At 44.5% G+C, this 13,694-nt stretch overlaps 1 protein-coding gene across 12 annotated transcripts in view; it reads left to right on the forward strand.

Annotated features, from left to right (window-relative positions):
• ush2a (Usher syndrome 2A (autosomal recessive, mild)) overlaps positions 1-13,694 on the forward strand; it is a 190,504-nt gene that overhangs the window by 11,980 nt on the left and 164,830 nt on the right. For 11 of the 12 annotated variants that reach the window (XR_007382187.1, XR_007382186.1, XM_048974032.1 and 8 more), the window contains 6 exons: positions 1,977-2,112; positions 4,163-4,226; positions 4,349-4,643; positions 7,346-7,530; positions 10,104-10,325; positions 11,409-11,502. Coding sequence is in view for 10 of the 12 variants with exons in the window: in XM_048974032.1 (XP_048829989.1) it covers positions 1,977-2,112; positions 4,163-4,226; positions 4,349-4,643; positions 7,346-7,530; positions 10,104-10,325; positions 11,409-11,502 (996 nt within the window). In the remaining 2 variants the exon portion in view is untranslated. Of the gene's footprint in view, positions 1-1,976; positions 2,113-4,006; positions 4,084-4,162; positions 4,227-4,348; positions 4,644-7,345; positions 7,531-10,103; positions 10,326-11,408; positions 11,503-13,694 lie in introns of those variants that run through there. The other variant, XM_048974039.1, reaches the window with a different exon arrangement.

A 13,694-nucleotide genomic window follows, 5' to 3' on the forward strand; every position in this document is an offset into this window, starting at 1 on the left:
ATAGTTACAGATCCCCCCCCTAACCCCTGTTCCAGGGTCCAGGGAGGGCAGGGGAGAAAGGGACACCGACGTCACCTTGGGGCACTTCATGTGTCATATTGGTATTTCCATATCAAAACTCTTCTTGGTGAATGAAAGAACACACATTTATGTTTTGTAATTGGGGAACAAAGGCATTATTTATTTTTCGGCCTATGTGATTGTTCTGATTTGATTGGAACTCCTCTCTTAGCTCCTATTGTCCTCATAAGGCAGTTTGTCACCATCAGACAGGCGACAGTGCGAGAACAGTGGATGTTCTTTTTAAAAAAAAAAAAAAAAACACTTAAAAAAACCCACAGCAGCAATACAGAGTAGATGGGGGGGGGGGGGGGGGGTGGAATCCGTACTGCCGAAAACTGACAATGGAGCGCCGGCCCGATTTCAAAGGGTCGAGCGGAAACTAAGCAGGGTGAGGCGCTTCGGATTTCATTTACATCACTCTGACGTGGCTTCAGATCTCATGCAGCGAGTCATTGGCTGGTTAGGGATTCCGAGAGTGGTCTCTGCAGTCTTCAATCAGCCGTCATGAAAGTCTGCGGCTTAAGTATCCTCCAGACAGACAGTCGTCTCCCCGCTGCCTTCATCTTAAAGGAATTTTCGGTAGACTCATTTCCAAGCACCTTTTAACTTCTAAAAGGCAGCTGCGATGGAACATACAAATGTGAATCTGTTAGGGGGACTTTATCTGCACGGGGCGGTACACAGCGGACTGGCTCCATAGGAATAGCCTATTAAACTCTTAGGTCTGTAAACTGGCTCGAGCTTTTGGATGGGTGGTTGCCGTTCTGATTTAGGTTGTTCCCTCTTTGTGTAGTTTGCCGATCACCTGAGTTAAATTGTAGATACTTGGATATCAGACTTTGTTTCTGAATGATGATTTTGCCTTAATTGGTCGGATTGCTGTAAAGTGTCCATTGTTTTGCAGCCAATACTTCTCCCAATGTGGATCATTGTCAAAAGTGTCAAGGGGCAAAGAAATCTGATTATGGGAAATAAACATTCATAATTACTTCATAAATAGTTGTATAAATACTATTTTCTTGCCATTGTCATAATCATGGTCATAAGTATAGAGCTTACCCTGAGTTAAGAAACTGTGCTCGATGTTTCATAGGTTTGAGGTTAAACCTGTATATAGCGTCTGGACCCAAAAGGATTTTATTTTAATTAGGATTTTATATATCAAATACACAAATCAACTTTTTTGGATGCAATTTAAGATGCGATTGAGCGACATTTCCCACGCTTCCTGTAACTGCCGGTTAGTTTTTGTTCTGTAACATTGTATGGGTGTAATTTCTGCAGTCTTCTGGGCAGTGTTCACATATGATGTGCCATAGGGTGCAGACATGGATGGGGCCATAGGGCCCCATCTGAAAGCTGAATGCCCCCACAGTGTCCCCCCCCCCCCAACTCACCGATTCAAAACATCATTGGTTGATCCTGCTGTATGAGCTTTGGCCCCTCTTATGCCTCCCACCTTAGAAAATTCTAGGAACACCCCCGATGCTCTGTATAAAAATGAAAAAAGAAAAATATATAGTTAAGTAATATGAAACTGTTCTTTGTTCAGTTGGCATAGTTGAGAAGTGACACATTTTAAAAAGAAAAATTGTATCTGGTTCACTCCATAAGTTTGCCATGGTCCTGTGGTAGTGATTTTGCCACTGGACCCTCAGGAAAGGCACTTACAGTACAGTAACCCCAATTGCTCCAGGAACACTGGCTGAGTCTGATCTGGTCCTTGGTTTGGACGTGTTGGACAGAAGTGTCTGCTGAAAAAAAGTAAACGGTTCACTTACTTTGCTCAAGCCAAAGCCCAGGTGCATGTCTCTCAGTCGCTGCCCTTCTGTCACCCAGTGCCTAGTATACTTTTTTTGTTTTTTTGTTTACCTGCTATATATCGAGACTGCTGCCTTGTGTCTTGTTGCAAGGTCCATGGCGTAAGCGCCAGCCTCTTCTTCAATGGGCTGGAGGAGGACGGCACGGCGTTTGATACTCAGACTCTGGAAGGACCCATAGCGGACATCGGGACTGGTACTGTTATGCGGATCGGACAGAGCACCGCTGGTAAGACCTTCCATCCACCTATCCATTTTCCAAACCGCTTTATCCTACTGGGTCGCGGGGGGTCCGGAGCCTATCCCGGAAGCAATGGGCACGAGGCAGGGCACAACCCTCTGGATGGGGGGCCAGCCCATCACAGGGCACAATCACACACCATTCACTCACACACCATTCACTCACACATGCACACCTATGGGCAATTTAGCAACTCCAATTAGCCTCAGCATGTTTGTGGACTGTGGGGGGAAACCGGGGGACCCGGAGGAAACCCCACGACGACATGGGGAGAACATGCAAACTCCACACACATGTGACCCAGGCGGAGACTCGAACCCGGGTCCCAGAGGTGTGAGGCAACAGTGCTAACCACTACAACACCATGCCGCCCCTGGTAAGACCTTATAAGAACAAAAATATAAATTATAGATGCATTGTCAAAAGTGACTTGACGTTATTTGTTCCAATTTGGTTTGTAGTACGGCTTAGAACATCTTCTGTATATGGATATACAAAATGTTAATTTAAACATGTATATACTGCTACCTGAATTCCATCCGTCCATTTTCCTACTTGTACTATGTAGAATCATGGATCCTGATGATATTGTATTTTTGTTTTAAGTTTAGTGAAGTATTGACAAGACACTGGCTCAATTAGTAATAGCATTATGATTTAATGCACAGTTACCTAATGATTTTTTTTGTCAGCATAAAGTAAATAAAACTGCAGTAAAAGATAAAACTAAATCAATTCTGCCATATAAAACTATAAATGTTCCATCCTTTATCTATAACTGCTTACCTACTATAGGATCTTTGTGGACTGCTCATCTTAAACTGCAGGAGTTCTTGTATTAGCAAACCTAACTCTTAATTGCAGCAAGTAGCTTAAAACCTGTGCATGAGAGAATTGGCCCTCCTTCACTTTATGGTTTCTTCTTATAACATTAAATCTCTCTCATCAATTGTTACCTTTGGAGAATGGATACAGTTAAAATGACAGAGAAACTGTTTTTTTTTTTTTTAAGAGCTGGACAGGACAAAACATGTCGTATCATCACAACAACAAAAGTTTCAGCTGCTGTAATCCTTTTAACATGCAAAAGAAGTCCAGATCCAAGGCCTGGGGCTCTTGATGGCCTTGTTTTGATGTCTCTGTCTTCCAGATGTTTGGGGGGGGGGTGGGGGGGGGAAGCTTGGCATTGGCGATGAGAACTTGCATCTCCGAGAGCCGCAAATCTGTAGAGGAGCAGAGGAGTGCGCTGATCTGTGGCGCGGCACTGCCGTTCAGAGGGACCCCCGCACTCTGAACTCATGGATCCCTTCATCCGCATCCCAGTTTGCTCTCTATGCAGGAGATGAAATGATCTTTCTTCCCTGATCCTGTCATACAGCCATCAACCTTTTTTTTTTTTTTTTTTTTTTTTTTTTTTGTTTTCAGCAGGAAGCCAATCAGGCAATAGAGTGGTAACAGTCTGCCCTGCTGAAGAGTTTGATGGCTTACCGTTGTGTTGTAATGTTAACTTATCTGGTGCTTAAGGGGGCGGCATGGAGGCTCAGTGGGTGAATGCACACCTCCCGGGTTGCGGGTTCGATTCGCACGGCCAGCTTTGTGTGTGCAGTGTTTGCTTGTTCTCTAGTTTCCTCCGGTAGTTCAAAGACATGCAGTTAAAGTGTCCCTTAATTGCCCTTAGTGTGTTCCATGCTTCCTGGAATAAGCTGCAGGCTCACTGGAGCAGGTAGCAGTTATGTAAAATAGATGGATGATGTTACTTCATTGATTTGTTGTTTCATTTCCAAAGAGTTTGTGGAAACCATCCAGATGCAAAATAAAAACTTACATGCTAACAAAGGAGCCGCGTATTGGCGATAATGTTTGAGCATCGGCTTTTGTGGTTGCAGGAGAGCAGAATCTGTAACAAAGATCTCGATTAAGACAGATGCCGTAGAAGTGTCTCTTTAACAGAATTCAAAGGTACTGATAAGTTAATCCTGTAGTTAGTGTGGACTATACAAGCTGTCTCCCATTATTGCCATTGACATTTCTTTTCTAGGGATGAATCAATTCGTTGGATGGATGCAGGATTTCAGATTTTATCCGGTGACACTTACAAACAGGTTTGTGGTGTCTTTTACAACATTTAAGAAATAAAACGATGCTCTTATTTACAGCAAATGATTTATGAGAACTTATAAGACATATATATATATATCTGTGTCATGTTTGTTTTCCTACTCAGAGAAATTGTAGAGGTGTTCTCTGGCCATCTGCCACACCTTCATACCCATCCAGAGTGCCGCTGCCCCCCTAGTCATCCCAGAGTGCACCCCCTGGTGGAAAGGTACTGCATCCCCAACCACGTGGAGGACACCACTGATAATCGGGTCCTGAGGCTCAGCCGTGATGCCCACCCCCTCCACTACATCAACGACAATGACATCGGGACTAGCTGGATCTCATCCGTGTTCACCAGTCTGGACCAGCTTGATGAGGGTATCAGCATCACCTTTGATCTGCAAACCGGGGAGTACCAGGTAAACCATCTCGGAAATGAGACCAGAACATCATCGCCCATGTATTATTAACAGGCACTCAATGAGAAGTTGAAAGTCAGTAGAGATGTAACTTGTATCTTCGCAATCGTTAGGTTTACAAATGTATTAGGTATCTTAAGTTAGTCTTACAGTGGTGGACAAAAAGGTTAAGTGTCTGCAGTTATACATATTTAAAGAAACATTTCTAAATATGATCCTAAAGGAACTGTAGGTATGAAACGGTGACCTTCTTGTTCACCCAAACATGAGAAGTGGGGCTCAGATTAATTATAGTACATATGTTAACTGTTCCAGAATTGTTTGAAAAGCACAACTTAATGGATTCCTTGATTTTTACTGCAGTTTTTTATTACAGCTATGTCTACTGCCAAGACTGTGCTACTGTCTTGATTTATTTTTTAAACTCGTATTTTATTTGAATTATTATAAGACTATATAGTAATTGTATATGGGGGTCACTGTAAGTTTGTTTTTAACCACATGCTCCATGACCTGCTAGATATGGTCTTCCATCCATCCATTTTTCAAACCGCTTATCCTTCTGGGTCGCGGGGGGTCTGAAGTCTGTCCCGGAAGCTATGGGCACAACCCAGGATGTGGGGCCAGCCCATTGCAGGGCACACTCGCACACCATTCAGTCACACATGCACACCTATGGGCAATTTAGTAACTCCAATTAGTTTTAGCATGTCTTTGGATTGTGTGGGGAAACCAGAGTACTTGGAGAAAACCCCACGACGACATGGGGAGAACATGCAAACTCCACACGCATGTAACCCAGGTGGAGACTCGAACCCTGGTCCCAGAGGTGTGAGGCAACAGTGCTAACCAATGCATCACCATGCCACCCCTAGATATGGTCTTGCCACCCACTTTTGGGTCGCGACCCAGTAGTTGAAAACACTATTGTACTCTGTGTAGTTGCCAGCTGCGTGGCTCAGTGAGTATCATTGAGGTCACACTGCAAGGGTTGTGGGATCTATTCCTGCTCTGACCCTGAGGTTTTTTTTTCCCACCTGGGTTCCGAAAAATGTGGTTTAGGTTGGTCTAACTAAATTGCCCGTATAGTGCTTCTTTGTTTTTCCTGTGATGGACTGGCATTCCATCTAGTAGCTGCTCTGTACTTTGAGGGATTAGCTTTATTGAATGTTTAAATGTTTTGTTCGTAGGTTAAGTGTCATTATACATCCATCCATCCATTTTCCAAACCGCTTATCCTATTGGGTCGCGGGGGGTCCGGAGCCTATCCCGGAAGCAATGGGCACGAGGCTGGGAACAACCCAGGATGGGGGGCCAGCCCATCGCAGGGCACACTCACACACCATTCACTCTCACATGCATTCCTACGGGCAATTTAGCAAGTCCAATTAGCCTCAGCATGTTTTTGGACTGTGGGGGGAAACCGGAGTACCCGGAGGAAACCCCACGACGACATGGGGAGAACATGCAAACTCCACACACATGTAACCCAGGCGGAAACTTGAACCCGGGTCCCAGAGGTGTGAGGCAACAGTGCTAACCACTGCACCACCATGCCGCCCCTGTGTCATTATACAGTAATGCAATTTTCATTGCATGTAGTTTTTAGGGAATTTTCAGATCTAATGAATAGGTAGGTAAGGAACATGCACTGAAACCACCTCAGGGATGAGAGCCTGAGTGTGAACCAGTGTGAGGTTTTTTTCCCAGTGGCTGAGGGTGCCAATCCTGTCACCAACCCCAAACTCCCGTAAATTCTGGGCATTTACAAGATTTGATCCAGCAACCATACAGTTGCTGGCACAGATCCCTAACCTCAGAGCCAGCACTTTGTCCAACAGGAGTGAATAGGAAATAGTGAATACGAAAGCTGAAATAGTCCTTTTCATAATGAAATGGTTTAGATGGAAGTAGTGGTACTTGATAAATTGGATGGACGGATGAACACAGAAACAAAGTAGCTTGGTAATTATGCTTTGATCTTTGAGTTGGCCCACTTGGATGCACCCTTGGTGATGGTTTCTCTTTTTGGGACATGGTTGAGATTTGACTTGCTTGAACAGTTTTGTTGTTGAATCTTGACTTAGTGGGCTGCTGCTCAAATCCTCTTTGGGCAGCTGTTGACTCGCTTAAATAAACCTTAATCGTCAAATTTTGTCACCTAAATATTAACTCTTATTTATGGGACAGCTTAATTTCTGCACCTTTTGGAATACCAGACCGTTTCCTTTTTTATTTTCACATCAGTCTAATGTTTGTGTATTTCCTCACGTGTAACTGTGGCAAGGATAATCTTTCGTTAGAGTGCTGAAACAGTAGCTTTGGCTGCCTTTCGGCCACACCAAAGTCCGCCAAAGCAGATGAGAAGTACCCCCCCCCCCCTTTCTTGTGTTCTCGCAAGTTCTGAAATCACGCATGTGGATTTTCCGCTTCCTTTCAATGGCGCTCGGCCTCCCAGATAAAACCGCGGGCTGCAACGTTTTGAAGTGTTTAAGCAGCCAGAAGCGTCGGCCTCTTCCTCAAACCCCTTGGAATTGGATCCCGGCGGCGGCAGCTAGGGTTTCAAGCCGCTCTTCACTGCACAAAGGCGCTTGAGGTGTCAATGGAGCGTCGACTGTAGTGCTGCAGATAATAGATTATCCATTGCTGTTTAGTATTTCATGTATATTCCCCTTTTATCAATTTGCATGCTTCCCCCGCAGGTTTTCTATGTCATTCTGCAGTTCCTCGGCCCGCAGCCCGAATCGGTGAGGATTCAGAGGAGGACGAGCAGCGACTCGGCTTGGCGAGACTGGCAGTACTTGGCCAGGGACTGCGCCATCTTTGGGATGGAGAACAGCGGCCCGCTAGCCTGGCCGGATTCTGTCAACTGCCTGCAGTTCCCCCAGTACGTCTCTGTCTGCACAGGATGTGGGAAAGCAGTCGCTGCCGGTCAGGCTGCCTGGGGGGGACATTCAAGAGTTCACAGTTTTTAGATTTTTTGCCAGAGAGGTGGAACATTGGGAAAGTGTAACAATAGTGTGTTCCTCCTGCCAAATTCGGTGCAACAGGATGTTACAATTCAGTTCCTGTCAAATCCTCGGAGGCCTCATTTTATATATGTCACAATTACAAAATAAAATATTTTTCAGAGGCAAGTAAACTTATGTACTTTTCTTAAGTTTTCTTATTAATAACATGGCGTCAGAGAATCGATGAATATTAATCATTAAAATATATTTATTGAGGAGATGTTATATTTCATATTTAAAGGTCCGAAATATTCAAATGAGATTAGAAACAACATTTATTAACACAACCACTTTTCAGAATGTAAACAGAATTACAGAAAACAATTATTTGCACACTAGAACCAAGAAGACAGAGATTGGGGTTTGATGGGGTAACGATGAGGTGGCCCTGAGCTGCTGCTGATCAGGTGAAGGTTAGGAGAGACAGATTTGGACATTAAAGGTCCTTTGCTCATTTTAACACAAGTTATTTGGATCTTTGCATTCTGTGAGAGCTGGACATTGGGCCTTGGAGACCAGGACTTGGGCCTGTCTTCCACTGTTGCAATTTAGCTAATGATGTCATCAGCACAATACTCTAGCAGAGAGCATTACAGCTTGGGTAATAAGAAACAAGCAGTCCAGGGGAAAGCTGCCCCTATATTTCTGCTGGGTTAGTGGGTTTTGTGTTTTAGCGGAGCTGTAACTATTCATCTCTGAATTGCAGACTAAACGTTATTGCCGTCTGTCCTTGTTATCTGCATCGAGCTCGATACCCCATATTGAATCTTTCCCGCATCACTACATTTCAACATTTATACTCGAATAAGTGAGAAAGAATCGCTTGGCTGGGTGGCCACATCAATAATCTCAGCCCCACCCCACCCGCCCCCAGAAACATTAACCGCTACCATTACTTGTGATTGCTTTTGAACTATAAGGACACCCGTGATAACAATGGTGCTAATAGCTTTTTTCCCCATCCGCTTACTGGGTCATCAGCAGTGTGAGCCTCATGCCGCGTTGTTTGGCCCCCACCGCGAGCCGTCCGCTCACAGCATGGCAGCGCCGGCCTGATGACTGTGGATTGATGTGGAGCTGTATGCCAGGCCTCTGATTTTCCGCAGTTTCTGCTTGCCTCTCTCCCAAGGGATCACTTTGTGAAGAAATGAAAAGTGATCGCTTGCCCATGGGAATATGGTACTGGAAAGTGTCTGGCTTAATGTTTTATGTTTCTAAACACGAGGGACACAGGTAATGCCCTTTGCTATTTAAATGCCACCTGCCTGGCTTAATCTGTTTGTCTTGTATTTCATTTTAACATTCTTCCGCATGAATTCAAACTGGCGTGTATTTGTGTCGCGTTTTATGCTCTGGAGTGGTTTTTAGACGCTTTTATTATTATTTTCAATCAGCTATTTAAAAGACAAAGTTTTAGACTCTGCTGACGTGTTCTCTTCGGAATGATGTTTGGGGGTTTGCCAGATGTTTGACAGAAAGGGGGTTTGCAAATCGTAATGTGGAAGGGGTTGCCTGTTTATGTGGCATAAATTTTTGAGTATGATGTAAATGTTATGTTGGGGATGGGTTGGGGGGGGTCTAATTACTTATAATGTAGGGCCTGGCCTGGATAAGTCTGGTGGCCTGAGGCTTGTGGCTTTTTTTGGGGGGTGGGGGTATGATTGAATAATGCAGGAGTGACAGCACACCTGCTTTCCTGGGAGGAGCAGGAAGGGGTCTCCACTGCCGGAGGAGGATTCTCACGCATGGTGTCACATCGCTGCCTGAGCGGGACACAGCCTTATAACCACAAGCTGCAAACACCCCCTCATCCCCCCATGCCCTCCACCTCCTGTTCTGACTCTGACTCTTTAGATTATAAACAAAATAGCAAAACAACAAAATATGTGTGCAATGCTGGATTGCTGTTTGTTAGTGGTATTATCAGATGGAGTCTCTTTGACTGTATTTAAAAATCCCCTTTCATACTTTTTAGTTTTTGTTAGATTTTTATGTACATTAATTGAAGTTTCTTGTGGTTTTTAGGACAGTAATATAGTAGTAAATATTTTATTTAAACATGCGTACTGTAGAGCAGCCTGTGGTGCATGCATCTGGCCTTATTTCTGTACAGTTGACATTATTAAATTATATTTACTGTGGTAAATATGTAATATACTTCCAGGGGAAATTATTACAGGTACTATGTTTTGTTATTTAGCGATTTAATGGGAAAGATTAGCTAAATTTCATGTCAATTAACAGAATATCTAATACTTTTCGCTGGGACTGTAGATACACTAATTGAAATACAGTGAATGTACCACCGATTGGGCCGGGATTACCGACGTAACCGTGAACCATAATCTCCTGTGGCAGAGACCTTTCGGCAATGGCTAGATGCATCTTGTGGCTTTTAGTGCGGAATCGCCGTCCCCTCTGACACGCTGTGTCCTCCTCCCCTACACAGAGATGTCCCCTTCTCTCACGGGAACGTCACGTTCAGCGTGCTGACGCCAGAGCCCAACCCGCGGCCGGGCTACAGCAACTTCTACAACACGCTGGCCCTGCGCAAGTTCGTCATGGCCTCCCAGGTCAGGGTCCATCTCCAGGGCCAGTTCCACACACGGGAGCCCCACGTACCCGTGCGGCACAGGTACTACGGGGTGCACGAGATCACCATCAGCGGCAGGTCAGTGAAAGTCCCGCCTATCAGTGTTCAAAAGCACTTGTCCACAACTTTAAACATAACTATTCAATAACATTTACTTATTTAGCAGATGCTTTTATCCAAAGCAATGTACATTTTTGAGAAATTTTGAGAAAGCAATTTGGGTTTAAGGGCCTTGCTCAGAGGCCCAACTCGGCTGACGCTGGGGTTTGAATTGGCGACCTTCCGATCACAGCCTCCTCATTCGCGGAGTCACACACCATCGCTAACAAACGACAATATGGAAATAGACTTCACTGTTGGGAGAGTTGATGTGTCAAGAGAAGTTAGCAGTAGCATAAGTTCCTTAATTAGTTCATTAATCACTCGTTTCACTGTTGGAAATAACTGAATCTGTAGTAAACATGGATTCTTGGTCAGTTCTTAAATGAACAAAAAATTATATAAACAAAATATAACCTATCGAATAGCTATTTAGGTTTGAGGACAACTTTGTGTAGTTTGTGTGTCATTCATGTGATACATTTACGTCAGTTTCATTCTTGTATTTTACTTTCTGGACTGTATACCGTGACCCCGCCCTACATTTTGAGCATGCAGGCAGGTAAACTCTTAGTTCACGTGTAGGTGGAGCACGCCCCCCCCACTTTGTTCTCTTATAAATTTGAGTTTTTGTTCAGGCTACATCTGGAGGGAGTAGTGTGGACCTCACGCTCACATTTGCACTTTTTTAAAATAGCCGTGAGCAGTGACGGCACAATCCACTATCTCAGCCCCCATTTTTGTCCTTTTTCCGTATTTGGTCAGCGGTTTCCTTTTTGTTTTGTATTTTTTCTTTTTGTCAGATATGCTTGGGTTGGAAGGGTGGGGTGGGTTTGACCTGAACAAGCCACTTGACGGAGGCCTGTCCATTTTGCCGCTGTACATCCCCCTGAGCGCTTTGCATCTTCCGTGGCGTTTATGAAAAATGAATGGGAAGCCCCTGTTAGCTCGGTGCAGGGTGAAACCAACTGTGGGGCTGTGCAGGGGTACCATGCTTCATTTGGTGTTTTTCTTTGTTGTTGTTGTTGTTTTTTTGTTCATTTGTTTTTTTGGTGCTTGCAGGTGTAACTGTCACGGCTACGCGGACCGCTGTGACACAGGCCGCAGCCCCTACCGCTGCCTCTGCCTTCCAGAGAGCCACACGGAAGGAGATAACGTGAGTCCCTTAGGGGAAACACCCTTATTAATTAACCACAGTCTTTTAATGACGTGTAAAAGTTCCCCTAATGAGCACTGGACCCAAAATAGTCATAATGAAATTTGAATAAATTGTCACCCACTTTGCTCTTAAATTTCCCGCGGGCTGGGGGGCGGAAAAAAGAAAGAGAGGGTGGATTTGTGCACAACGGCACTTTAATCTTGCCACCCCATCAGCCCCATGGTGTTGTCCTAATTAATCCGGCTGGGGTAATTATATCTCAGAGCAGGATGTGATGACAGAGCTCCGCTGGATCCCCTCCCGCCGACCAGCCCGCTGCAGTAGTCATTTCTGAGCTGTGTTTATCCCAGATGCCGTCTTTAGATGCTTCCAGAAGTATCGTTTTTTTTGTTTGTTTGTTAAATGGCTTTTATGCAACGTGAAGTAAAAAAGCAGAGTTATAACCTGATAGACTGAGCTTGTTACAGTGTGTGACTAACAGAGGTTCAGATCCAGAGAGTACAAATCCAGTGCAAGATTTTGTTTCAACCGACCAGTTTAATACTCTGTAACTCTTTATACTCAAATGGTTGGTTGAAACAAAATGTTGGTCTGGATTTATACATTCTGGACTTCTGGAATCTCCACCTCTGGTAACTAAACACTTAGTAATCAGCAGAGCACGGTGTGCTTCTTAGTTTTGGAATAAGATGTGCTCCAACGCTTCAATGCTTATCAAACTAGTTCACTTTCACTCTCTAAAGTACCCGCCTAGTCTCAGCTCTGTGTCGCGGTGTTCGGTACCATGGTGTGTACGCGATGCGTCCCCAGATTAAACTTTTAAGACCAGTGTTTGATGCACTGAATTATTTAAAGGGGAACATGCATTATTCACCTTAAGATCAGGCTTTCGCTGAGGCAAACTGTTGCACTGTTGTAGTTGTTGTTCAGGCTGAAAGGGAGAGTAGCCGCATCCAACATGAAAATAAAGCACAGTACACGGACAGGAAGGTGGCAAATGATGCATACTTTACTGCCCGATACATTACTGTCCCTGTGAGACCTAGAAGGTTCTAGTTGTAATAAAGACAGTTTTCACTTTCCTGGTTGAAATTCCAACTCGTTTCAAAGCTTGGAGGTTCTTTTACTCAAAAATAAACCTCAGAATGTTCTCCCACACACGTCTTTGATCTGTTCAGCTCTCTACATTTTCAGTACAAGGGTCAAGAATGAGGATGTTTTTTTTTTTTTCTTTCTGTGAGGCAGTTTCTGCTCCTCGAGGAGACTGCACACAGTCTGCCTGCGAAACTAAACCAACAGCTACTCTCACACATCAGAGGGCCCCTGTTTCCTGCGCAAGCCCATTGGCTGTTTAGAACGGTCACCCATCAGCTAAAAAGCTGCCATTGGACACTGAGCATTCAATGTATCCATGTATGCTCCTGTCCTGGTTCAAAGGTTTTTAGCATCATTGTGTCACACTCAACAAGATTCTGTTGATGACTTCCAAAGCTGATGCAATACAAATATGAAAAAAATAACATATAAAAGATGTAAACCAACATACAAATGAGTAAACTATATTAATCCGTCCATCCGTTTTCTATAACGGCTCGTCCTGTTCACGGTGGCGAGGGGTCCACTGCCTGTCCTGGAGGCTTCGGGCATAAGGCAGTGAACAACCCAGGATGGGGCACCAGCCCGTTGCAGGAGTAAACTATACTGTATATAAAAGTAAACGTATATTAAGAGGGTCAAACTATTGAAACGAAATTATACAGCAACAAGCTGACAGTTGATTAAAGTGCAGGAGTGACAAGTGGTTTGTGTGATGAGTCTGCGTGCGAATAGGTGCAGTTTTGAATGCCTCGTCCCCACCCTCCTCAGCTACAGTGGTACTGCCGGCAGGCGACGACCTCAGCTTTCTCACTGGTCTGGAGGCAATACACTTTCAGCTTCCCTAGAGAAGCAACATGTCCTTAACTGTGACTCAGACAGACCCTGGCCTGTCCCAAAACCCTTGTGTGAAATCTGCACACTCAGTGCCCCCCGATTTTCCCCCCCACTGTGCCTAGCAGCCTGTCAACATTTAGTCACACTTCAGAATCATGTGGCTCCAGGGGGGCAACCGTTCCTATACTTTGCCAAACACCAGTCCTGCATTTGACACATTGTGTCATTAAAAGGTTGCTTTATGCTTCCCTGCGATT

This window comes from Brienomyrus brachyistius, chromosome 14, assembly GCF_023856365.1.
Source record: "Brienomyrus brachyistius isolate T26 chromosome 14, BBRACH_0.4, whole genome shotgun sequence".
NCBI lineage: Eukaryota > Metazoa > Chordata > Actinopteri > Osteoglossiformes > Mormyridae > Brienomyrus > Brienomyrus brachyistius.